Source organism: Emericellopsis atlantica, assembly GCF_019669845.1.
Source record: "Emericellopsis atlantica unplaced genomic scaffold F5Z01scaffold_28, whole genome shotgun sequence".
NCBI classification, from domain to species: Eukaryota; Fungi; Ascomycota; class Sordariomycetes; order Hypocreales; family Bionectriaceae; genus Emericellopsis; species Emericellopsis atlantica.
In genome coordinates, this window is record NW_025764730.1 from 59,474 (window position 1) to 82,745 (window position 23,272).

General features: G+C 56.8%; 8 protein-coding genes and 1 non-coding gene across 9 annotated transcripts; 4 read left to right on the top strand and 5 right to left on the bottom strand.

Annotated features, from left to right (window-relative positions):
• Nucleotides 1–517: 517 nt before the first annotated feature.
• On the top strand, nt 518–4,990 carry F5Z01DRAFT_627899 (putative phytochrome-like histidine kinase PHY1p; the record flags this gene model as incomplete). The annotated part of the gene is made up of 1 exon (XM_046261565.1): nt 518–4,990. One exon carries the CDS (start codon nt 518–520, stop codon nt 4,988–4,990), a length of 4,473 nt encoding a protein of 1,490 aa, XP_046115174.1.
• Nucleotides 4,991–5,116: 126 nt separating this feature from the next.
• Nucleotides 5,117–5,776, top strand: F5Z01DRAFT_287705 (uncharacterized protein). The gene is made up of 2 exons (XM_046258789.1): nt 5,117–5,614; nt 5,743–5,776. The coding sequence occupies exon 1, from the start codon at nt 5,243–5,245 to the stop codon at nt 5,561–5,563; it is 321 nt and encodes a 106-aa protein (XP_046115175.1). The 5' UTR covers nt 5,117–5,242; the 3' UTR covers nt 5,564–5,614; nt 5,743–5,776.
• On the bottom strand, nt 5,611–10,753 carry F5Z01DRAFT_287683 (uncharacterized protein). Its single transcript, XM_046258788.1, has one exon. The coding sequence runs from the start codon at nt 10,522–10,524 to the stop codon at nt 5,659–5,661; it is 4,866 nt and encodes a 1,621-aa protein (XP_046115176.1). The 5' UTR covers nt 10,525–10,753; the 3' UTR covers nt 5,611–5,658.
• A 1,050-nt stretch (nt 10,754–11,803) lies between these two features.
• On the bottom strand, nt 11,804–14,395 carry F5Z01DRAFT_739254 (nitrilase; the record flags this gene model as incomplete). The annotated part of the gene is made up of 2 exons (XM_046266829.1): nt 13,570–14,395; nt 11,804–13,513 (listed from the first exon to the last, which is right to left on the bottom strand). The coding sequence occupies exons 1-2, from the start codon at nt 14,305–14,307 to the stop codon at nt 11,804–11,806; spliced, it is 2,448 nt and encodes an 815-aa protein (XP_046115177.1). The 5' UTR covers nt 14,308–14,395.
• Nucleotides 14,396–14,565: 170 nt separating this feature from the next.
• Nucleotides 14,566–14,650, top strand: F5Z01DRAFT_t87. The gene has a single exon. It is a non-coding gene; the product is annotated as a tRNA-His (tRNA).
• A 209-nt stretch (nt 14,651–14,859) lies between these two features.
• On the bottom strand, nt 14,860–16,316 carry F5Z01DRAFT_289566 (mitochondrial carrier domain-containing protein). Its single transcript, XM_046258797.1, has 2 exons — nt 15,083–16,316; nt 14,860–15,023 (listed from the first exon to the last, which is right to left on the bottom strand). The coding sequence occupies exons 1-2, from the start codon at nt 16,033–16,035 to the stop codon at nt 14,975–14,977; spliced, it is 1,002 nt and encodes a 333-aa protein (XP_046115178.1). The 5' UTR covers nt 16,036–16,316; the 3' UTR covers nt 14,860–14,974.
• Nucleotides 16,317–18,355: 2,039 nt separating this feature from the next.
• Nucleotides 18,356–19,788, bottom strand: F5Z01DRAFT_288502 (uncharacterized protein). Its single transcript, XM_046258795.1, has 4 exons — nt 19,553–19,788; nt 18,934–19,483; nt 18,855–18,877; nt 18,356–18,800 (listed from the first exon to the last, which is right to left on the bottom strand). The coding sequence occupies exons 1-4, from the start codon at nt 19,638–19,640 to the stop codon at nt 18,577–18,579; spliced, it is 885 nt and encodes a 294-aa protein (XP_046115179.1). The 5' UTR covers nt 19,641–19,788; the 3' UTR covers nt 18,356–18,576.
• Nucleotides 19,789–19,937: 149 nt separating this feature from the next.
• On the top strand, nt 19,938–21,257 carry F5Z01DRAFT_639408 (Bud-site selection protein; the record flags this gene model as incomplete). Its single annotated transcript, XM_046262436.1, has 1 exon — nt 19,938–21,257. One exon carries the CDS (start codon nt 19,938–19,940, stop codon nt 21,255–21,257), a length of 1,320 nt encoding a protein of 439 aa, XP_046115180.1.
• Nucleotides 21,258–21,267: 10 nt separating this feature from the next.
• On the bottom strand, nt 21,268–22,812 carry F5Z01DRAFT_692395 (cytochrome P450; the record flags this gene model as incomplete). The annotated part of the gene is made up of 2 exons (XM_046266184.1): nt 21,268–22,637; nt 22,694–22,812. The coding sequence occupies 2 exons, from the start codon at nt 22,810–22,812 to the stop codon at nt 21,278–21,280; spliced, it is 1,479 nt and encodes a 492-aa protein (XP_046115181.1). The 3' UTR covers nt 21,268–21,277.
• Nucleotides 22,813–23,272: the final 460 nt, after the last annotated feature.

Here is a 23,272-nt window from a genome sequence, read left to right on the forward strand (position 1 = left end):
TCATTACGACGCAGTCTCAAGTCGGTCGATTCGTTTTGCATCCACGGGGCACACCCTGCTTCTGCAACAATGCGCAGTTAGTCAAGACGAGCCGGACTTCCCCCTCCCCTCTTCATTGCGCACCTCTGGCTGTACCATTGGCCTTTCGACCACCTAACGCAATCTTAATCACTCGATCGGGGCTGGTCAAGGCCATTGCTACCCTCGAAGCTGCTGGGTTCCGCCAAATTTCGCCATGGCAGGTTCCCAGGAGCCTTCACCTTCGCCAACTGCATCTCCGCCGAACGATGATACGATCACGATCGAGACTTCGGCACAACCTCCCGCAGCCGATAAGACCATCGAGGCCCACCAGTTTGAGCCCGAGTCCGAAATAACGCCCACCGACACTGGCGCTCAAGAATCAGCAGAGCAGCAGCAGCAGGAGGAAGAAATTACACCGACCCAGGGTGTATCGACCGAGCAGCCCCACGAAAGGCATGCGCTGCCTCCCGGGAAGATCCAAATAGCACCGTACATGACCGGCCAAAGCGCTCCCAACCAGCCATCCGCATTCAGCAGCAACCAACGTGGTAGCGCCAACCCGACGCCTGGCCCGTTCTCCTCATGGAGTGCAGGCTCCGATAGGCAACTCGGCCACATGTCTGCGGGCTCTGACAGGTCTGGAGACCGCGTGTTCCCCATTCGCTCTGTCATTAGCGTCGATCCAGCTACTAGCCGAACATCTGGTGATGACTTTGCCGGGTCGACGTCCGACTTCGAAAATAGGGGAATTCCCGTGCACCGACCGGGCCACACTCGAGGTGAGACCAGCCAAGGGCTGGGGAGAGCTGACACTGGCCCTTGGTCGCCCAGGTCGCCCAGGTCGACATCCTCAAGCAAAAACCGCCCTTTTAGCAGGAGAGCTACCGTGACAGAGCCTTCGCAAGGAACAGAGCCTCACAAAACAAGCGGCCGACAGACTGGCGGTGGCGGCTACACCGCTCCGATTCAGCTTGACATAGAAGCCTCCGACAAGGACAGCGAAGAATCGGGCGCGTTAGGAGCGGTTCCAGCCGAGGTCGCTGCAGCCGAAAAAGGCACTGGCGCTTCGGAAACGTCTCATTCCGCTTCCATGGCCGATAACCCTCATGTGCACATCCGATTCACCCACTTGGAAACCGAGGATGGGCATTCGGTGATTACAGGCCGTGATGGAACGCTGCAGAGATGCGAGGACGAACCAATCCATACGCCCGGCGCTGTTCAGGGGTTCGGCGCTCTCGTAGCCCTGCGCGAAGAGAGCGATGGGTGCTTGGTCGTTCGTTATGCGTCTGAAAATTCGGAGAGGATGTTAGGCTATTCGCCGAGGCAGTTGTTTCGGCTAAAGAATTTCATGGATATCTTAACCGAGGAGCAACAAGACAACCTGCTCGACCACATCGACTTTATCCGCGACGAGGACGCCGATCCGTCGGTCAACGGGCCCGAAGTTTTCAGCCTTTCTATCCGTCCTCCAAAGAAGCGAAGCACCAAACTATGGTGTGCTATTCACATCAATCCTGCACATCCCGACCTCGTCATTTGTGAGTTCGAGCTCGACGATGACCATATCAACCCTTTGCGGCCGCCCGACGAAGCGACGCCCGATGAGCCCCACGACTCATTACGGGCTAATCCGAGCACGGAGGAGATGGAGCAGAGCACAGAGATCCTCAGCAAGCCGTTGAGGATCCTGCGCAGTGCTCGTAAGAGGCGAGGAGAACAGGGTGCCATGCAGGTTTTTGACATCATGTCACAAGTGCAGGAGCAACTTTCTTCTGCCCATAGTTTGGAGACATTCCTCAAAATTCTAGTTGGAATTGTCAAAGAACTCACTGGGTTTCATCGCGTCATGATCTACCAGTTTGACTCGGCCCAGAATGGAAAAGTGGTCACTGAGCTGGTGGATCCAGCCGCGACCAAGGACCTCTACTATGGGCTCAACTTTCCCGCATCCGACATCCCGCGGCAAGCTCGAGACCTATACAAAATCAACAAGGTCCGACTCCTATATGATCGAGCTCAGGAAACAGCTCGCATAGTATGTCGAACTCAGGAGGATCTCGAGACGCCCTTGGACATGAGCCACGCGTATCTTCGCGCTATGTCGCCCATACACCTGAAGTATCTTGGTAACATGGGTGTCCGATCCTCCATGTCGATATCGATCAATGCTTTTAATGAATTGTGGGGACTGATTGCATGCCATTCATATGGCGACAGCGGTATGCGCGTGTCATTTCCTATCCGGAAAATGTGTCGTCTCGTGGGCGATACGGCGTCTCGCAACATTGAGCGGTTGTCGTACGCTTCAAGACTCCAGGCACGGAAGCTCATCAACACAGCTCCTACCGACAAAAATCCATCAGGCTACATTATAGCGTCGTCCGACGACCTTCTGCGACTCTTTGACGCCGACTTTGGCTTGCTATCCATTAGGGGGGAGACGAAGATTATGGGCGAAATTGAGCAAAGCCAAGAAGCACTGGCCTTGTTGGAATATCTCCGCATGCGTCAGCTTACTTCCGTGCTTGCCTCCCAGGATATCCGGCAAGACTTCCCCGACCTGCGGTACCCCCCAGGATTTCAGGTTGTTGCAGGCCTTCTTTACGTGCCATTGAGTGTTGGTGGCCATGACTTCATTGTGTTTTTCCGGAGAGGCCAGATCAAGGAGGTCAAATGGGCTGGAAACCCGTACGAGAAGGTCATCCGCGGCGGCACGGCGGGCTACCTGGAGCCTCGATCGAGTTTTAAGACATGGTCGGAGACGGTCGTGGGCAAATGCCGAGAGTGGAATGAAGAACAGGTGGAGACAGCAGCCGTGCTCTGCTTGGTCTACGGCAAGTTTATCGAGGTCTGGCGTCAGAAGGAGGCTGCCTTACAAAACAGTAAGCTCACCCGCCTGCTGCTCGCGAATTCGGCCCACGAGGTGCGCACACCGTTGAACGCGATCATCAACTATCTTGAGATTGCGCTGGAAGGCTCTCTCGACAGCGAAACGCGGGATAACTTGGCCAGATCACACTCTGCGTCTAAGTCCCTGATCTACGTAATCAACGATCTTTTGGATCTTACCAAGACCGAGGAGGGGCAAAGTCTCGTGAAAGATGAGGTCTTCGACCTGTCAAACTGCATCAAGGAAGCGACCGAACCGTTTCAAAGCGACACGCGACGAAAGAACCTCGAGTACGACGTGGTAGAGCATCCTGGGCTTCCGCGTTTTGTTCACGGAGATGGACGCCGGGTGCGCCAAGCCCTCTCTAACATCTGTGCCAATGCTGTTGCGCACACCAGTGAAGGACACGTCCGGGTTGATGTGTTTGTTTCCGAGATGCGTGACGACAAGGTCGCTGTTGTCGACTTTGCCGTCTCCGACTCTGGCGAGGGCATGTCCACCACACAATTGGACGCCTTGTTCCGCGATTTAGAGCAAGTCAGCACAGAGGAGCCAGACTCTCAGGTCTTGACTGAAGGCAGCAAAGCAAGTCAGGGCCGTACATTGGGTCTCGGCCTTGCCGTCGTTGCACGCATGGTGCGCAACATGGACGGACAGCTCCGGCTCAAGTCAGATGAGGGCCAGGGCTCGCGCTTCGTCGTACAACTACCCTTTCAGCTTCCCGACGAAACACCCGCGGTGGGTAGCGAGGGCGTTCAGGAGGACGACGGTACAAACACAAATGAACCATCGCTCAAACCAACTCTGGCGTCAACCGCGCCTGCATCGGTCACTGCGGCTCCAGAAGGCGAGATCACACTGGTGGACAATGCTAGTTCCATGCACATCGGCGCCGATTCCGCTCGGGACATCAGTTCCATGAGCAAGAGGAAGAGTGCCAGTCTTAATAGCCAACATAGCTTTGAGAGTGGGCACACCCAGGGTAGCAACAAGAGCGATGCCGACCGTTTGATCGATGCCCTCCAAACACCACTATCCCTCGAGGACCGAGAGCCCACGTATCCCGTGTCGCGCACCAAGTCCCGTGGTAGTTCCAGGGAATCTCGATCAAGAAATTCGCTCAACGCCGCGATGGCAGGCGGGTCCGGAAGTCCACAGGCACAGAAACGGAGGCTATCTTCGCCGACACAACCCCGCTCCGAGCCAGGCACAGCACAAGTGCGCGACAGCAAGATGCCGGTCCGCCCCGTGAAGATTCCTGACGACTACCAAGATGTGCCACCTCGTCCACAGGCGGGAGACAACTCTGGTGTCCTGTTCGAGATCCCCAGCGAACAAACGGCGCCTTCCAATACCAACACCGAGAGCGTCACCAGTGTTACAACTGTCGATGGACAGCAAGAATTGCGAGTACTCATCGCCGAAGACGATCCGATCAATATGAAGATTATGCGCAAGCGCTTGGAGAGAACAGGTCACGACGTCTTCCATGCAGTCAATGGGCAAGATTGCGCTGCAGTATACAAGGAGCGCTCCAGCGATTTCGATGCTGTGTTGATGGACATGCAGATGCCTATCGTGGATGGGCTGACGAGCACCCAGATGATCCGCGCTTGTGAGAAGTCGCCCGAACACCCCGGCCATTCTCAGCTTGCATCATACAATGGGCGTATACCTATCTTTGCAGTGTCTGCGTCTTTGATCGAGGCCGACAAGCAGACGTATATCAATGCCGGGTTCGATGGCTGGATCTTGAAGCCTATCGATTTCAAGCGACTCAACACGCTGCTGACAGGGATATGCAACGACGAGGTTCGCAAGTCGTGTCTGTACGAGCCCGGCGAGTGGGAGCGTGGTGGATGGTTTTGCGAACGAGGCGTGGATGCTTCGTCGGCGGAAGAGACCACACCAACCGGCAAGACGGAGAACAAGGATGGTCTCGCCATTGCAGGGCATGAGCAGGCTGAGGCAGAGGCTGAGGCAGAGGCTGAGGCAGAGGCTGAGGCCACGGACAAGCCGGCTGTTGAAGAGGCATCGAATGGCGCTGGTGAAGGTCCCGAGACGACGACTTGACCGCTATACGGCATGCGCAGGCGGAGGGCCGCCATCTATCTGCATTCGCAGTCCAACATCGACGAACACAGCAAAGCGAGGCTCCGCACGGCGTTTATCGGCATCAGAAAAACGAATCATGAGAGCTGTACGGCCTTTTTTTTTTTTTTTTTTTTTTGAAATTCTGTTTGGTTTTTTGTTTTTGCCTCTGGTTATTATACGGAACCTGCTTCTTTCCTTTTCTTTTTCCCTTTTAGACTTACGGTACGAACCATGTCACGCATACGATTAGCATGGGGTTATGGCGAGGATACGGAAGGGGGGTGTTTACATGGATTGGATCTTTTCCTGCTTATTCTTTTTTTTTTTGCGAGTGTGCGCTGGAGGCGAATGCATAGTCAGCGGGTGGGAACATATATGAGGAAGCAGACAGATGCTGTAGCCGCAACGGCGCTTGTACACGTAGCGCTCGGCACGGGCAATACAAACGCTACATATCGAATGCCTTTTCTTGGACACATTGCTTTCGTTTTCAACTGTACGATTCTGTATTCATTGTTTCGGCAGTGTCGTGTGCGCCGTCTATGTATGTGAATATAAATAGAAGAAAACAGCCACCAGCTAGCTAAGCTGTGTTACAAGAAGATCAGCGACAGAGGGGGAATATGATTCAAAGACAGTCCAAACATTTACTTTCTCCGCATGGTTTTCTTCCAGAATGACTTCTTGGGCTCGTCATGATAGCCCTCCTCCTTGACATTGTGCTGTCCAACAATCGACAAGAAGACCTGGTCCAAGGTCGTGGGGCTGACGCTGTAATGACCGATACCCAGCATGGCCTTGTTCTCCTCCAACAGCACAACGAGATGCCCGATGGCACTGTTGCTGAGATCAATGTGGTCGTGCTTGGCAATCTCGGCGGCCGTGCGTCCCGAGGTCGAAGCGAGGACGTCGTTGGCACGAATTGAAAAGCGGAGTTGCCCGTGGTACGTCTTCTCCTCGACATCCGCCTGGGGAAAGGTCTCCCTGATCCACGCAATGACCTTGTCCATCTCCGCAGACGTCGTGCGCGGAGCCGACTGGTGCACGAGGTGGATATGCAGGGCGTCGCCGAAGCGATGGCGCAGATCGTCTGGTGTGCCCATGGCGAGCATCCTGCGGGCCATGATGCCGGCACGGCCCGCGAGCGCGTCGGCCTCCTCCATGGAATGTGTGGTCAGAAGGATGGACCGCCCAGGCACGGTGGCAGCGAGCGTCTTCCACATGATACGCTTGGACGCGGCGTCGAGACCGGACGAGGGCTCGTCGAGAAGGACGACGGTGGGGTTGCCCATGAGAGCAATACCAAGGGACAGCTTGCGCTTGTTGCCGCCGGATAGCGCATGGGCCATGCGAGTGCTGAAAGCCTCGAGACCGACTGCTTGGAGGACAGCGGCGACCTGGGCGTCGACGTTGGGGATGCCCCTGACCTTGGCGTAGAATTGCAGGTGCTCTCGTACGGTCATGTGGTCCATGGCATCGATCTGGGGACACACGCCGAGATTGCGACGAGCCGCAGGCAGGGCATTAGCAACAGACTCGTTCTCGACAAAGACGTCGCCGCCGTTGCGGGAGGGCTTGATGTCACCACGGATCAACGAGATCGTAGTCGACTTGCCAGCGCCGTTGGGACCGAGCAGAGCGAAGACTTCACCGCGCTTGATACCAAAGGTGACATTGTCGACGGCGATATTCTTCTTAAAGGCCTTTGTGAGGTGCATGACACGAAGACCGTTCTCATCGACACCAGAGGATGTGACGCGCGTGAGCTCATTGTTGACTTCCTCGTCCGAGCCCTCTGATGAAGCGACGACACTGTCCTTGTGGAAGAGACGACGGATGGAGGACCCCGAGGATCCTGAATCGAGCCACAGGAGAAGACCAAAGAGTAGGAAGCACTGTACAATAAGGTAGAGGATAGGCGAGCCATAGTACAAGATACCACCAGGGTCCGAGGAGATGTTGTTTCCGTCACACGCTGTGGAAAACAGATTGACAGCCAAGAAGAGTGCACGCGTGGCTGAGCCGACGGGCACCACGGCTGAAATGACAAAGTGGGCGATGAGGATGCTCTTGTCAATGTTCTGCACGGGCACATATGTCGTGATGCACATGTAGGAGACGAGATAGGCGAGGAAGCCGATGAGCTGGATGCAGGCGGACCACGCATAGGTACCGAGCTGTGTCTTTGTGAAAAGGGAGACGTTGTACGCCAGGAGGATCGAAGCCAGTCCGTAGAGGAAGAAGACGACAAAGACATACTCGACGTGATACCAGACATTGGAGACGCCAGCCCAGATAGCGGTGACCACGGCAGCGCTGACTAGGGCGAACATGAAGTCAAAGAGGAGATAGGCGATCCAGAGAGGGAGAGGCCTGACGCCGTTCGAGTATTCGAGACCGCGGACGAAGCGACGACGCTCGTTGCTGGGGTAGAGGGCGAAGAAGGCAGGGTAGCATGATAGAGCGAGGCCCATGTAGACGACAAGATTGAGCGAGTCGCCTGTCTGCGGGCTGAACGGTACGTCAAAGGGGGACCATGTCGTCTGGATAGTGGTGTTGGTCAAGATGATATCCAGGAACTGCTGCGCGAGGATCGGGCTCGTGACGTAGAGGTTGGCCACCCAAGCGATTGTAGGAGCCGTGTTGTCGTCGCCCAGCCACAGACCAGTGCTGGTAGTCTTGCGATTGGCCTCGATGTAGTTCATAAAATCATCGTAGGTATCGGCTGTCTGCACGTTGCTCAAGGCGCTGTTCCCCATACTACTAGTACCGCTGTTGCCAGAGCTGTTGAACAGAGGAGAGATCAGGCGCTGAATCGTATCGAGAGAGAGCTGGGCAGTGGGGCCGATGAGGAACGACGGCCCTGCTTCGTCTTCCTCCCGACTTTGACTAAAGGCATCCTGCGTGCCCTCGTCAGACGCCTGGTCCGCCGGCGAGCAGCCAGGGGGGTTCTGGTTCTTGATGAACAGAGATGTCAGGCCGGCGGCGATGATAGGCAGCAGGAAGGCGATGATGTAGGGCAAGTAGTTTCGCTTGAGGATGGTGAAGCGCTTCATGAAGAGAATCATGGTCTGCTTGACGTAGCCCACACGTTGGCCATCCGTGAGCTTGAGACCTGTTGGCGAATCTGTTGCGAGGTCGTCATCCGAGTTCTTCTCATTGAACTCGATGCCACGGTCCGTAGACCGGAAGGCTTCCTCATCGCGGATTTCCTCGGCAAGCTGCAAGAAGACGTCTTCGATGGTGGGGCCTGAAAAGCGGTAATCAGGAATGCCGGCCGCCTCGAGCTCCTTGATCACCTTGGCGGACAAGGCTGATGAAGGAGAGATGTAGGTGATGAGGTCGAGCGATATCTTCTTGCGGACGCCTTCGACATCAGGCGTATCCTTCAGCTCGGGAGACCTCTGGACCATGACGCGGTACCCTCCGCCTAGCCGGTCTTTGAGTTCGACGGATGATCCCTCGGCCTTCAAGCTCCCCTTGGAAAGGATGGCGATGTGGTCCGCCAAGAGATCCGCTTCGTCAAGGAAATGGGTGGTCAAGATCATGGTGCGTCGGCCGCGCTCAGCCAAGAGGATATCCCACAGCTTACGCCGCGACAGGGGGTCAATACCACTGCTGACTTCGTCAACACAACAAACAGCGCTGCCGCCCGTCAACATCATGCCTAGTTGCAGCTTGCGTTTTTGTCCGCCAGAGAGAGTCTTGGAGTAGGCCTTCTTCTTCTTTGTCAGGTCAACGGCTTCAATAAGTTCGAGGTTTTCATCCCGACTGGCTACCGCGTTAGGGCTCTTGAGACGGTTGAAGATGCGGATATGCTCTTCCACAGTGAGATCGTCCCATAGCACGTTCTTCTGCGGTGCAATGCCCAGGCCACCTGTGCCATCAATGGTAATAGCGCCTTCAGTCAACTTGTTCAAGCCAGCAATGGCATCGAGCGTGGTGCTCTTCCCGCTACCATTGGCACCTAGAAGGGCAACAATCTGGCCCCTTCCAGCGTTGAAAGTGAGATCGTTGACAGCAACGACGGGGTTGGCAGGCTTGGACTTGGACGCAAATAGCTTGGAGAAGAAGCCGGGCTTGTACACTTTGGAAAATCCTTCAAGACGAACGGCGTTATCACCCAGAGTGTCGGTGCCGGAGTTTGGGTACTGGAACTGGCGGCCCTTTGTCGTCGTTCCGTAAAGCGAGCGTTCAATGATAGCGCCAATGGCGGGATACGCAAAGATCTGGATGATGAGCATGACCCAGAAGAAGATGCCTGGGAGTTCCCATGGTGTCTGGTCGGGAATTGCAGTGAGACTGGTGGCCGTCTGCTCTCTCTCGAAGCGAGCCATCAGTGTCACAAAGTACACAAAGGCGCAAGGGGTGAAGAGCACCGACAAGACCGCGACGATGACCGTGCTAGGTTGAGTGATGGACTGCGCGAGGATGCCCAGAAGCAGACTGGCCAGGATGGCGGTGATGCCACTGAGCTGGGCGCGCTTGAAGAAGGATGCGTAGAGGATGGACATGGACGTCATGGCCAGACCAGACAGAAGGACGAAGATGATGACCACGCCGACACTGGTGTGGGCAAAGACGCCCGAGCGGACGATGGGCGCGACAATGATCCACGCTGGCGCGTACACAATCGCAAAGGAAAGATGATGCGCGACGATGCGCGCCGCCAGGGCCATCCATTGCTTGCGGACGGGCATCATGGCGTCGATGAGCTGTGACATGCCGCTTTCGCGCTCGGTAGCGACGAAGCCCGTCAGATGGTACGTGACCCAGATGGTAGCCGCGATGAAAACAACTCCCATAAAGTTGATGACGGCGCGCGCGTATAACCGGCGGATCTCATCGTCGCGCTCCTCCGATGTCAGACTTGTGAAGGGCAGCTCACGAGTGTCCGCCAATGGCTCGGCATCAGAGTTGTCAAGCTGGGCAATAAGCGTGTCGACGGCGCGCTGCATGGGGAGCAGGTAGATTTGCTGCGGGTTGCCACCAGAATCGGCCTCGATTTCAAGGGCGCTCCGTGCAAAGGCAGCGTCCGAGCGGATAGTATAGTTCCAGAAGCCACCTTCTCCTTCGTCGGGGGAGGCGCGCATGACCACCGCGTCGAAACAAGTGGTGACGCCGCGAAGGGTGCTGCGACACTCGCCCGCGATATCCTTTTCGTTCTCGAGGCGAACCGTCTGAATGCCATCATGCGCGTTGGCAATCTGCGTCTCGAGTCTGTCGAGCACACGATCAATGTCACCTCCCGTCAAGCCGTTGTTCACCAGCACAATTTTGTCGCGGCCGCTGTTCACACCTGTCGAGAGGGCATCGGAGAGTGTTCGTATGGGGCGGGCTTCACCAATGCCGTAGGTTGCAGGCGGCACGAAGAGGTTCCGGGCGAAACTGAAGAAGGCGGACAGGACAATGGGCACAAGGAAGGCCATGAAGATGGTGACGACGGGGTGGCGCAGGACGTTGCATCGCCAGTTCTTCTTCATGAGCGTCCATATCTGCTTGACGATCGACATGGCGGCGGATCTGCGCGCGGGCGCGCGAGGCCAGATCGTATGGAGTGAGAAATGACAGTCGGTATTGTATGCACTTGATGGACCTCTATTTCGTCGTAGAGATGGATATAGTGAGGAGCTAGTGCGTGAAGAAAGGAGAGAACATGGTACGGCGAGGGCCAGTGAGGGCGACAGACGGCCGCTAGTAGGTAGTAGTTAAAAGGTGGTAACACAAACGAGAAACATGAAGATGGAAGGATTACTTTGAAGCGTGAGGCAGTGTTGGGTGATGCCCGCGACGATGTGGGGCGCGTTCGAGCTTGGCGGACTTGGGGGGTCCTGGGCGTTACGCAATGGACTTTTCGCTCCGCCATTCACGTCCGCCTGCGAGACGGGATTTGCGACTCTTGCAAGCCAAGAGCAGCGCTTGTCTGCAATTACGCGGATAATGTCAGATTGATCATTCGATGAGTGAGGCCTCCTCTTTGCTGCGCATTGAGCGACTGGTGAGATTGGGCGATTCGTGCGGCCACACGTACTGCGTGGCATTCCGCGCCGCGTGGCTGCTGTAAGCACCCGTGTGCATGGTGCTTACAGGTAAGTAAGTACATATGTGAACAAGCTGCTGGGTGTTCATACAAACTACCAGAAATCTCAGTGCTAGCATTTCTAGATTCCACTCTTGCTTCCCGATGCCATATAGCGTCACCTTTGATAACGCAGCCATTCCCAGAATTCTAGTTCAAAATATATATGACCGCTAGAAGACGCGGCACAGCACTAGGGAAATAAGCTTCTGCCCCTAGCATGCACCGTGCGTCAATCCCTTCCCCTGGTGGTCGGGGTTCGGGGTCAACAACTGTGCGAACCCCGTCCAAGGTCCTTTTCCCAACATCCGAGTCGAGTATTCGAGTTGCTCCGGCCTCCGTGCCACATTGACATCTTCAGTTCAAGAGGCTGTGCTGTCTGTCGTGCAGGTAATTAGCTGTTTCAGCCCTCGAGTTCTCAGGCAGTGCTGTTCACCCAATACGTACTTAATCTGACTCGACTAAAAGCATACCACCACTGTGAGCAACAAGTGTCCTCGTATGGACGATGCGGATCAAGTACCCTCAGTGCAAGGCACGCAAGGTCATAATTAGTTCAGCAAGCAATCTCACCTCGGGTCTTCATAAAGTAGTGCGTTCTTGTGGTAACAACACGTCACGTAGGGATTTCGAGGTGTGTCGCGAACTCGCTTTTCTTCGATGCATGTGCTGAGCGGAGCGTACGTACCCCTGAGATTGTCAACAAGGTCGCATCACGGGATAAACCCTCCCCCCTCATCATCGCCCACCAGGAACCCCCCACCGCCATCGCCATCCACCTCCATGTCAAACTCCTCCGTCACATCGCTCTCCTCGTCCGCCATCTCTTCGTCCATCTCAGCATTCATCACAGCATCCCTCTCCGCCTCCCGCCTTTCCTCCTCGCTTACACCCGCCCACACCCTCTCCCGTATCCGCAGCCCCATGATGAAGCGGCGCCACCAGCGCATCGTAACCAGACGCTTGCGCTCTTGCACTGCCTCATCTGCGAGGTCACGGAGTCCCTCTATCACAGCAAGGATGGCTTCCTCGTATTCTACTGCGACCACAATGCCCGTGAGCACAGCCGTACCGGTCCGACCCTTGAAGGAGAATCCGGTGAGGGCGGGCGCGTAGTCCACCCCAATAATGTGCGCCGCTCTTGCGGCCTCTTCCATCCGCAAGTGCACGGCGCCCTTGGGGACCATGCTTGGGACGTAGACGTCAATGTTCCCAAACTTGTTCTTGGGGACTTTTCCGTTCCTCACGGCTGGCGGTACGTAGGGCTCTGTCTGATCAAGCGTGAATATCGGCACGCCATTCTCTCCTCCATCATCATTGTCGTCGTTATCGTTCTCATCATCGTCCATGCCGCCAAAGCGACCCCGCGGTCGTGCGCGTTTGGGTAGCCATTTGACAGGGATTTCCAGTGGTCTCACCTCGCGCCCCTGACTGCGGTACCACTTGTCGGCCGTCTTGCCTACGCGCACGTCCTTCCTCCTGTAGACCTTCTCCAGCGGACCTTTTGTCCCTGCAGCCACCGTACCTGACGGTGTAGCGTCCGGCAGGAGGACTTCATGCCTCCGTAGATGGCGCTCCAGCGCGTAGACAGGGTGGTCCTTAAAGTCCTGCACGTTGCGTGGCATAGGCTCACGCGCTTCTGCGCCCGCCAGCTCCTGGTCCTCGATCTGATCAAGATTCTCGGGTCTCTTGCGACGAAACGACCTCATGGCTTTGCGCCACCAGCGGTCACCGCCTTGCACATTGGTTTCCACCCGTAGTCTCCGCGTCTTCGCCGTGTACGCCTTGGCATAGCGTCGCGTGACGTCCCGTGCCGTGCCATCGCCTTCAAAGGCAACGACGTACGACAGCACATTCTCCTTGTCCGTGATGGGTGGTTCCATGGCCTTTGGTTTCCAAAACGTGTGTGTGACCACCGCATCCACAGGCTGCCACTTCTGGTGCCCAACATCCAGAATCTCCACCCAGTAGATCGGATACGGTGATTCGCGTATGATCCTGGGAGTCTTGACCTTGGAGCTCTTCGACTTTTCTTGCGACCGCCCAGCTCGACTCTCAAAGTTGAAGGACGCAGCCCCTGGATGACCCAGTCTTCGTCGAGCCGTGGGACTCCCTGCCGCAGCGGTGATCTCGTCTCGCGCAGCTTTTGACATCTTCTCGTGGTTCGCCATTGAAGCTCGCACCCTGTCTTCCTTTGACAGACTTGTCGTCGCGGGGCCCTTTTTGGGCTTGGGCAAGGCTGGGGCTCCCGAAATGCATGCCAATGGCTGCAGCGAGCAGACAAGTCGCGCCCTGACGCCGGCACTTCGGAGGAGCGCACAGTAGAGTTGAGCTCCAACGTCTCTCGAGCCTTGCAGCGTCCTCGCCGCCGCGCGAAAATCCTCCCGATCATGGCAGACTTCCATGTCTTCTGGCAGTTCATACTGCCCACTACCATCAGCAAGGGAAACGTAGGTTCGGGGTCTGCAGATATACGTACATCCTGTAATTGGTTCACGTCCTCGGCCCAGAGCGCCCTCCGCATGCCTCGTTCCGTAATCTCAAATTTGGCCTTCCACAGCTTGTCCAACTCGCCCAGCCCTCTTTTCAGGCTCTCCGTCCGACCGAATTGCGACAAGTTCGGGCTCGGATTGAGCAACGTGACAAGCTTCTCCGGAAGATGCGCTCGCAAGGACTGCTGTACCTTGGGATCGTTGCACCAGTGATTCCGTCGCGCGACGTGAGAGAGCAGGCAAAGCAGATGCATCTGGTGAACATGCGCTCGTCGCTCCTTTTCTTCTCTCGTTAATGGTTTGCGACGTTCAATCTGCCTTTTCACGGGCGTCATGGCTGCAGTGAGATTCAATTCCAGATCTTGTGGCGCTTGTGGCTCCAGCAACGGTTTCGCATCGCCTTGCAGCCAGGCCTCGAATTCCACGTCTTCAAATTCCATGTCCTCGTCCTCATCATCATCCGATTCCCGCTCCATTGTCTGCACCATAGGTGCTGGCGCATCGTCCTGCTTCACACCGGGACTTTTCTGCTCCGCTGGCTGAGCTGGCGACGATGTAACGTCCTTGATCTCCCCATCATCATCGTCCGTCTTGGGCCCTGCACGCCGGCGCTTCAAGGGGCGCTCACTTGTGCTTGCGTGAGCGGACACTCCGGCCTCCGCCAGCATATCCCCGTATATGTCTGGCTCCCCCTTCTTACTTGCGCCGCGCTTCGGTCGGGCCATTGCGACTGAGCTTGCGGGCGCGCAAACAAAGAGGCATGGATGGGATTGCAAAGTGCGCGTGCAGGTTGCCTATGACGTCGCTTCACGGTGCATCCGGCGTCATCTGAAGATGGCGCTGGGGATCCACACTGACACGCCCAATCACAAAGTCACCTGACCGGCATGAGGATGAAGGCTAACACCAATTTCTGCTAGGGTCCATTGGTGTAGGGTATATAACATTTGAACTGACCCAGGCTAACATCTCCTGATCACAAAGCTCAAATAGTCTAGGTGGTTAGGGCACCACGTTGTGGATCATTTCAGAACCGTGGAAACCCCAGTTCGAGTCTGGGTTTGGGCACATTGTTTTGCTCCGTGCATTGCTTTTTGCTCTCATTTTTAATCTTCTCCCTTTCAAAGTGTCCGAAATGTTCCCATGTGTGTATTGGTCATAACGACCACGGTCGCTAATTCACCAAGACGTGGCTTTGACATCTCCCCTCCCCTAGCCATTGATACGTCAAAATGAAAAACAGAGAATCATATTCAATAAGCTTGGTAAAAGACAGACACACTGTCATGAGAATCCAATCCTGGTATACTAACGACAAGCCTAACATGCAAGCACTCCAGAACGCCATGGTCATCACGATACATTCCCTCCCAGTTAATAATAAAAGCGCCATCATTTCGTCAGGAAACCGAGATAGTCTGCCACGATCAGCGTCACCATCCTACACACGAATCTGTTAGCTGCGTCGACAAGAGCAATGAAGAGACGGAAAAGACTCACGCATGTGGCGCGATGCGGACGTAGTACGTTCCGAACCCGCGGTAGAAGCGCAGCACGCCCTCCTGCTTGGCCACCTTGCGGAAGCAGTCGGCCATGCCCTTGTAGGGAAGCTTGCCGTCGGGTCCCTTTTGCTGCTTCTGCAGCCTCGTCTTGACAAAGTCAAAAGGCAGGCTGAAGAAGCTGGCGAAGAAGCCGGCAATGGCGCTGGCACTGAGGGTCTGGGTCCGGGTCGAGAGGTCCGTGTGGACCTTGAGCTGGGCCTTGGCCTCGCTGAAGAAGGCCAGCTGGCCAAAGTTGAGGGCCATGGCGCGGACGACGGTGGGCGCCGCGCCGGCCCAGAGCGCGGCGACGCCCTCGTTCTTGGCGATGGAGGAGAGCGCGTCAATGACGGACTTGTAGTTCTTTCGCTCGGCGAGGGGCTTGAGGCCGTCGCTTTGCATGCGGATGAGCGCCAGGTCGGCTGGGTTGCCCACCATGGCGGCCAGGCCACCGGCCGCCAGACCAGCGCCTGCGCGGTCGGCAAAGCCAATCTGACGGCCCTGGTCCTTGGCGCGCTGTGTCAGTCGTCCCATAAAGGTGTCGAAGCAACCCAGCCTGGCCGTCGTGTACACGGCTTGCCGGAGGAGACCAGCAGACAGGCCCGTGTACAGGTCCAGGACCTTGCCGCTGCCGACAATCTGTCTGGTGACGGAGAGGGCGGTAGGCTTGGGACCGCCCGAGGTGCCCTCGCCGGCCAGCTGGATGCGGACCTTGATCATGTCGACCGGCTGGATGACCGTCGTGGCGACCATGCCGGCGGCGCCGCCGTTGATGAAGGGCAGGGCGGCGCGCATAAAGGGCGTGTGGAGGAGGTCTGTAGCCACAGAGGCCGGCTCGCGTTTGGCGGCGCCCATGACTTCGGAGCTTTTGGATCGAGCTGATTCGGCCGCCTGCTTCAAACTCCCAGTGGTCATGCTGTGAATGCTGAGAAGCGAGGTTCTCGTGGGTGTCGGTCGGGTGTGCAAAGGCCTCTGGTACTATTGTACCGCTGGTCGGGTCTTGGGTGAAAGCCTATGTTGGAATCCTGAGTCTTGCGCGTTTGGTCAGCAAACGAGTTCCAGAGCTACTATCCGGACGCCATGGCTATGTTATATATCGCTTCAGCCACTGCCATCCCCACGGGCCATACACCGGCTGCGAGAATTCCTCGCACCCGTGGCCAGGGCACGTCCATGTCAACAATGAGGACTGCCGGGCAAATGAGCCGATCCCGGGGTTGCAGCTAGCTTGGTAGCCTGGCTACGTACAGTAGCCGATAAACAACGGCTCCCCTAGCTAGCCGCGCGAGGCGGTGGGTTTGGCTGTATGCTTGGGGTGAGACTGTAAGTGCCGACGAGATCCGAGTAGATTGGCTCGGAACGTGCGAGCGAGCAAGGACCGCTTGGCATTGCCCGTCGTCGCCCAGGCGGGAGGAGCGCGAGCGCATCGGGAGGTCTAGGAAACGTGTATTGGATGGGGTAGAGGCAACTGACAGTCAACTTGGACCGACGGGCGGAACAAGAAGTGGATCTGATCTGCTGCATGAGTAAGGGACCCGACCCGGCTAACATGAGGCCAATGACGACGTGGGAGATGGTCAAACTCACGGATGCCGATGGATATCTTGCAAGAAGACTTTGGCTTTTTCCTGAGGAGAGAATATCGAGTCGCGTGCTCTTTTTTTGAATCTCGAAAGCAATAGCGTTTGTAGGGTACGATATGTGATTTGCGGTGTCGATCAACCAGAACTCCAGCGCTGACGAGAGGAGCAGAGAGATGGCACGCTCAGACTGGACAAGGCTGCAGCGAAAGAGCAGGGAGCGCCCGGATGTACAGCAACAAGTATCCACTTTCGACGCCGGGCTGGCAATGCTAGGAAGCAGAGGCGAGTCGCTTGGACAAGTGAGTGGCTATCGGATATCTGTCGGATACCTAGGAACGAGGCCGGACGGATGCAGGACAAGAAGATTCGAACGATGCAGCAGTCAGTCAGTCACGTCGGAGAAAGGCAAGCTTTAGAAAATGAAGAAGACGAAGAGGAGGCCACGCATGATCTCATTTATCTAGGTAATTCATGAGGGGAAAGCTGAGCTTCACGCGCCCTTCTCCTCTCTCTCCTCTCAGCCATTCCGAGCATTGGCCGTGGGAGTACCGCGGTGGCAGGTAGCATTCGCTCTGGCCTTGGTACGCCATCCAGTCGTGATGCGCCCTCGCACACCACCCGGAGCAGAGGAGGGTTGCTCAGTGATGCCGTGCCTTGCGTATGTCCTGGATGGCTCTGTGACTGTGTGCGGGGTTGCGGTCGAGGAGGGCCAGGCCATTTTGAGTTCTGGCCATCGTCCTCGCCTCAAATTGGGGATCACCGCCCCATGAAAGACGGCGGATCCCGGGGAATGTTGATGGATGGACGCGTGCTAGTGTTGGGGAAGACGAAATGGCAAGGTCACTTTGTGCACCTTCAACGTCCCTGTGGGAAGCCCCGAGTCGACGGAACAACTGGAGTCAACAGCAGTAACACTGGGAAGCTCGATCGATGGAGGTGCATGTGTTCACTGCAGGCCAGTGTGCACGGCAGGTAATTGACCCGTGCTACAATATCCGAGTCCGCTGTGGTTGGTGCCTTTCCTCTCGTAACTTACAATGCATATCTGGTGCGTCCGTCCGTCCGTCCGCCTGCCTCCACATCCCATGCGTCCACAAAGGCCACCATTCATCCATCAGCAAGTCCTCGGCCACGTATCCGACATGCATCTTTTCAATAGTGATGAATTGTTTCAAAGAGGTTCGGAGATTCGATCATGACCCCGAGCGGCAACAATTGCAAGACGCCGAGCGAGCCAAGCCGAGGATACCCTGGCACCCACTAACACGCATGCCGGTCGGTCCAAGTGCAGCTGCTCCGGGACGCCGGCTATGGTGGAGACGGGTCCGGCCGGAACGACGGATTCGACATCTCGTCAAGAACAAGCAAGCCTTGGTCGCTGTGATGTATTTGAGATATACTTTTTTGAAGTTATGTGTTTTTCTTTCGTAAATGAGTAGATTTGAGGAACATGAAATAGACTGACGCTGATGCCGAATATGATACTGAGGGCTCAGCTTGGACCCTGAACTACTGCCTCGACAACGACCGTCGACAACCGATAATTCCCGGGTTGGCGTCTCTTCACTGGGAGCTGGACACACCGCTGGCATTCGCAAGTGTCCCGAACCGACGAACACTCATGTTTAGAAATCTGCATGACGCTTGAGCACTATTATGTCCATCTGAAGCTGACTTTCGCCAACTGCGAATCAACAAGAGAGGCCGAACAACCCGACAGCAGACCTTTTGCTTGATGTACGACGGTGTCCCAAAGCCATCGCCATTTTGTATGGGACTGCCTCGTCCTAGCGAGGGAGGTACTCCTCTGCAGCAGCCCCTGTGTACATGTATCTTGTCCCACCAGACGTGCACACGACATGGTCAGCCGCGCTTAGTTGACACAGGGAAATGTGTTGAGGCGCCCGCCATCGACCACAATGACATCGCCGTTTGTGTAGGCGCCCGCGCGCGAGGCGTAGTAGAGCAGCGTGCCGGCCATGTCCTCCTCGCTGCCCATGCGCCCCATTGGGATCATGGACGTCGGGACAGCGCCGGGTGTCCCTGAAGAACCGGCGTAGCGCTTCACAATGGGCTCCGACATTTCGCTTGGGAAGACTGTTCACGTCAGCTATCGCGCTCACTGTTAGGTCCGGGGAAGTTGCGACGTACGTCCTGGCGCTATGCAGTTGGCCCTGGTGCAGTGTCAGTCATCAGCGTGCAGAATGTGTCATTCACGGTAGGCGCTCACCGAATGTTCCATTGCGGCAGAGCCACCGAGAGCTGCTTGACGGCCAGTGTCGCCGCTGCCTTGCTCTGGCCGTACGCCCATCCGCCGGGGGCTTTCTTGTTGTACGCGGCGATGGAGCTCGTCACGATGACCTGCGAACTCTGCGTCACGTTGCCCTTTTGGTTGCCCAGATCCAAGAGCTTGAGGAACGCCATGGTGGTGTACCAGACAGCCGCAGAATTGACCTTGAATGTGTTGACATAGTCGTCGAAGTCGAGCGCAAAGTTCTGGTCCGCCCAGTCCTCGAGCTTGGTCTCGGGCGTGAGAGGCGACACCTGCGGACCACCGATGCCAGAGTTGCACACGAGGAGGTTGAGGTAGCCAGCGTCATCTGCGATGGTTTTGGCCGCGCGCTGGAGCTCTTCCTTGGAGGTCACGTCGCATTGCAACGGGGACACGTTGGGGCCGAGTTCCCCGGCGGCCTTCTCCAGCAGGGGCAGGCGACGGCCGGCAATATACACCTTGGCGGCGCCGTTGTGTGCGAGAGCTTTGGCAATCATGTACCCGATGCCTTGGATTTGTCAGTGCTGGGCTCAATAGACGAGCAACAGGCTCACGGCTGGAGTCCACGTGGACTGACCTGAGCCTCCACCTGTGACGAGGGCGACGAGGCCATTGACGTTGAAGAGCGCATATGCCGAGACATTGCTGACGTTGGAGGAGCTCATCTTGACTGTATGAGAGGATTCGGTCCGCTAATATTATATCTTACAAAATATGTACATGGAAAGAGGATGGACCTGTGAAATGAAGTTGATGATGATGTTCTTGGTCGTGCCCCGCGCTCTGATGGATACACCCCACCAACACCGAGGCCTGTCTTGTGCACCGTGCAAAGACGTCTATCGTCACAGTGTGGCTTCTCAATTCGCACCCGAGAATTACAGACTCCAAATTTCTTCCAGCGCGCAGCATCACCATCATCAACTTTCAGACCAAGTCACCGCCCCTCCCACGCACCCATCATGCCCAAACGCAAGCGCGCTTCGGAGCTCACCCTCCCAGACGTCCTCGAGAAACACGAGACCCTCATCGCCCGCGCCCTCAAGACCGCCAAGGGCTTCGAACGCCAGCGTCTCTCCAAGCGCCTTCGCGACGCCGACGTCACGCCCGAGAAAAAGACCCGTCTCGAGCGCGAAGTCGCCGTCCTCAAGACCATTGACCTCCACACCACCGCCAAGGCCCACCTGGCCTCGTCCCTCCTCAAGGTCAAGGCGATCAGCGCGCGGGGGGACCTGCCGGAGGAGCTGCGACGGGGCGTGCCCAAGGTGGAGCTCGAGGGCGAGGAGAAGACGGCGCTGCACAACGTGACGAGTGGCCTCTTCAACAGGAAGGATGTCAAGGCGAGCGTGGACGAGGCGATACGGGTCGTGTGTGCCATGTTAGAGGTCCCGCCGCCGCCGAAAAAGGGCCAGAAGCAGACGGTCAAGGTGGAGGAGGAGGTTGATATACCAGATGAGGAGGAAGATGAAGAGGAGGTGACAGACTTTGAAGGGTTCCAGAGCGATTTCGATGAACCTGGGCCGGCGATTGATGCCAAGCCGAAGAAGAAAGACATGGATGAAGAGGCGAGCAGCGACGAGGATGACCTCGACCTCGGAGAGGAGGAGGATGAGCTCTCAAAGTACGACCACCTGCTGGGTGGCTCATCAGACTCCGAATCAGAACTAGACGCGGACACAATCGCGCGGTTCAAGGGCACCGAGAAAGTCAACCTCGACGACATCTCGTCCGGCTCCGAATCCGACGTCGACGACGTGACGGCACCCGAAGCCTCCAGATCCCCGTCCCCTCCACCACCCAAAGCCAAAAAGGCCAAGAAGGAAGCTGCGCCGGCACCAAAACCTACCACATCCTCCGCCTTCCTGCCCTCCCTGATGGGCGGCTACGTGTCCGGCTCCGAGTCGGCGTCGGACATTGACATTGCCCCGCCGAAGAAACGACTCGGCCAGAAGCAGCGCCAGGCCATTGCGGAGAAGAAGTACGGCGCCCAGGCGAAGCACCTCGCCAAGCAAAAGGCACAAAAGGGCGGCCGCGACGCGGGCTGGGATCTGCAACGGGGTGCCGTCGATGGTGACGGCGGTCGACGGACGCCGTGGAAGAAGGGTGCCAGGGGCCCCCCGCGAGACAGGAGCACGACCACCGATCGTCCAGTGAAGCCGCCGCCGAAACCAAAGACGCGCGATGACACGGGAGTTTTGCATCCGAGTTGGGAGGCTGCCAAGAAGGCAAAGGAGGCGAAGAAGCAACTGGCCTTTTCTGGGTCCAAGATCACGTTCGACTAGGTATTCGTAATCTACTTTATTCAATATACCCCCTTGACCCCTTCTTCTTCTTTGCTTCTTCTTCGCTTTGGGAACACGGGGAGGCCCCCTTCCATCGGCAGCGTCAGACTACTGCGGCTCACCCTCTCCCCCGTGTATGCCGGGGTAAAGTCGTATCGCGGCACGAGGCAGGTGATGACCTGCACGGCTATGACCTCGGCCATCTTCTTACCCAGACAGAGTCGCGCACCGCCGTTGAAGACGGGGAACTCGGCTGCGTTCCGGTTGATCAAATGTCCATGCTCATTGAGCCATCTCTCCGGTCTGAAGGCGGGCGCATCCGGACCCCAGGTGATCTCGGACCGATTCATCGCCCACGGGCACCACACTACCACTGATGTCGCGGGCAGATACGTCCCGTCTGGCAGGGTGGTCTCCTGTTGCGCCTGCTTGATCTCAAAGGGTATGGGCGGATACAGCCGCAGCACCTCATAGAAGACGGCTATGATGTACGGTGATTCCGCAGTGTCCTCCTCCAGGCTTTCGCGAAGCTTTTCTGTGACGGAGGGGTGCCGCATGAGTAGGTAAAAGGTCCACGTCAAGGCTTGCGCCACCGTGTCCCGCCCCGCGCTGAGATAATTCAAGGCCGAATCTGCCACGAGTTTCTCATCCTGAATCGCATCGAGCAGGGAGTTGATCAGGCTGCCCGCGATGCCATCCACGCCGTCCTGGTCCGCCGCCACGCCCTTGTCGCGCGCCGTCATGGCGCTCCGCACCAGGTCCTCCCCGTACTGCTTGATCAACCGGATGGATCGCCGCAGCTTCTGGCCCGTGACCATCTCGGTGCACCACCAGAGCGGGTTCTGGAACCGCTCCGCCGTCTTGCCCGAGGCGTACTCAAAGGCCTGCGTAAAGTCGTCGCCCGCGTGCATCTCCCGTCCGTACGCCATCCGGCCCATGATCTGGGTGGTGACCTCGTGAATCACCTCCTGGAGGTCCACCTCCTTCTCCACGTCCAGCGTCTCGCAGGCCTCCTCCAGGAATCGGGGCAGCGCGACGTCGGTGAGGATCCTGAGGTTGTTCTTGCTCAAGAATCCCAGCCCTGCTTTCCGCTGAACTCGCCATGCCTCGCCGTCGGTGTTGATGATGCCATTGCCAAACAGGTCCCAGCTCCTGTCTTTGAAGAAGCTGCCCTTTTCAAAGAGTCCCTCGTGCTTGAAGACGTAGTCTAGACAAGCTGGTGAAGAGATGATCACGCCGGGCGGCAGGGATGGCACGCTGATCTGTAGGGTGGTGTGCCCATGTTGATGAATACACTTGGTAAACCAGGAGAACAAGACCTGGCGAGGCCTCAGAAAGAGGATGCCATTGCCGACAAGAGGTAGCGTATTAGGTGGTTTTCTGCAGGTGTCTTAGTTGTTGTCGTGTTGACTAGTGGAATTCGTGAGGGTAAATACGGTAATGCTTTGCCATTGCGCGTGATCTGAGGCCCACGAGAGGATGTCAGGGTAGTAATGAGGAACAATAGGACGAGCCCAATGGCTGCGTATGCCGGAGGGACGTTGGTCAGCGCCATTGTGGGAAGTGAGCGCCTGATGTGTTGGATTGGTAGCAAGGATCCTGTTGTGAAAATACGATGCAGTTGATGCTGCGACGACTGCCCAACGTCATCGACCCAAGGCCTTGTTGCAGATGCAGCCATGCACGCTACGGTACGTACTACAGCCTCAGACAAGCAAGCGAGGAGGAGTTCACACATGCTATTGTCGAGGAACTTTGCGGTCGATTATACTACATTAGAAAAGACCGTACAGGTACCTCATAATAGTATCTGAGCAGCTTTGTCAGACTCTTGGATGTGCTCATGCCCATTGCAGATTAGGCTGAGCGCTTCCACGCTTCGCAGTTCGTCGCCAAGTCAAGCGCTGCGCTGCGCCAACAGTGCGCCTGCGTCTGGCGCCCAGCTGTCCGTGCAGCTGCAGACAGCAAATGGCTCCGAATGATAAGGTGGACAACAGTCAACAGATCGTACGATA

Coding starts and splice junctions, on each gene's coding strand:
- F5Z01DRAFT_287705 (XM_046258789.1), top strand. CDS start 5,243: ATGTCACGCATACGATTAGCATGGGGTTATGGCGAGGATACGGAAGGG.
- F5Z01DRAFT_287683 (XM_046258788.1), bottom strand. CDS start 10,524: ATGTCGATCGTCAAGCAGATATGGACGCTCATGAAGAAGAACTGGCGA.
- F5Z01DRAFT_289566 (XM_046258797.1), bottom strand. CDS start 16,035: ATGACCACTGGGAGTTTGAAGCAGGCGGCCGAATCAGCTCGATCCAAA. Junction 15,024..15,082: donor GTCCGCATCGCGCCACATGC/GTGAGTCTTTTC, acceptor ATTCGTGTGTAG/GATGGTGACGCTGATCGTGG.
- F5Z01DRAFT_288502 (XM_046258795.1), bottom strand. CDS start 19,640: ATGAGCTCCTCCAACGTCAGCAATGTCTCGGCATATGCGCTCTTCAAC. Junction 19,484..19,552: donor CGTCACAGGTGGAGGCTCAG/GTCAGTCCACGT, acceptor GACAAATCCAAG/GCATCGGGTACATGATTGCC. Junction 18,878..18,933: donor CTGCCGCAATGGAACATTCG/GTGAGCGCCTAC, acceptor ACACTGCACCAG/GGCCAACTGCATAGCGCCAG.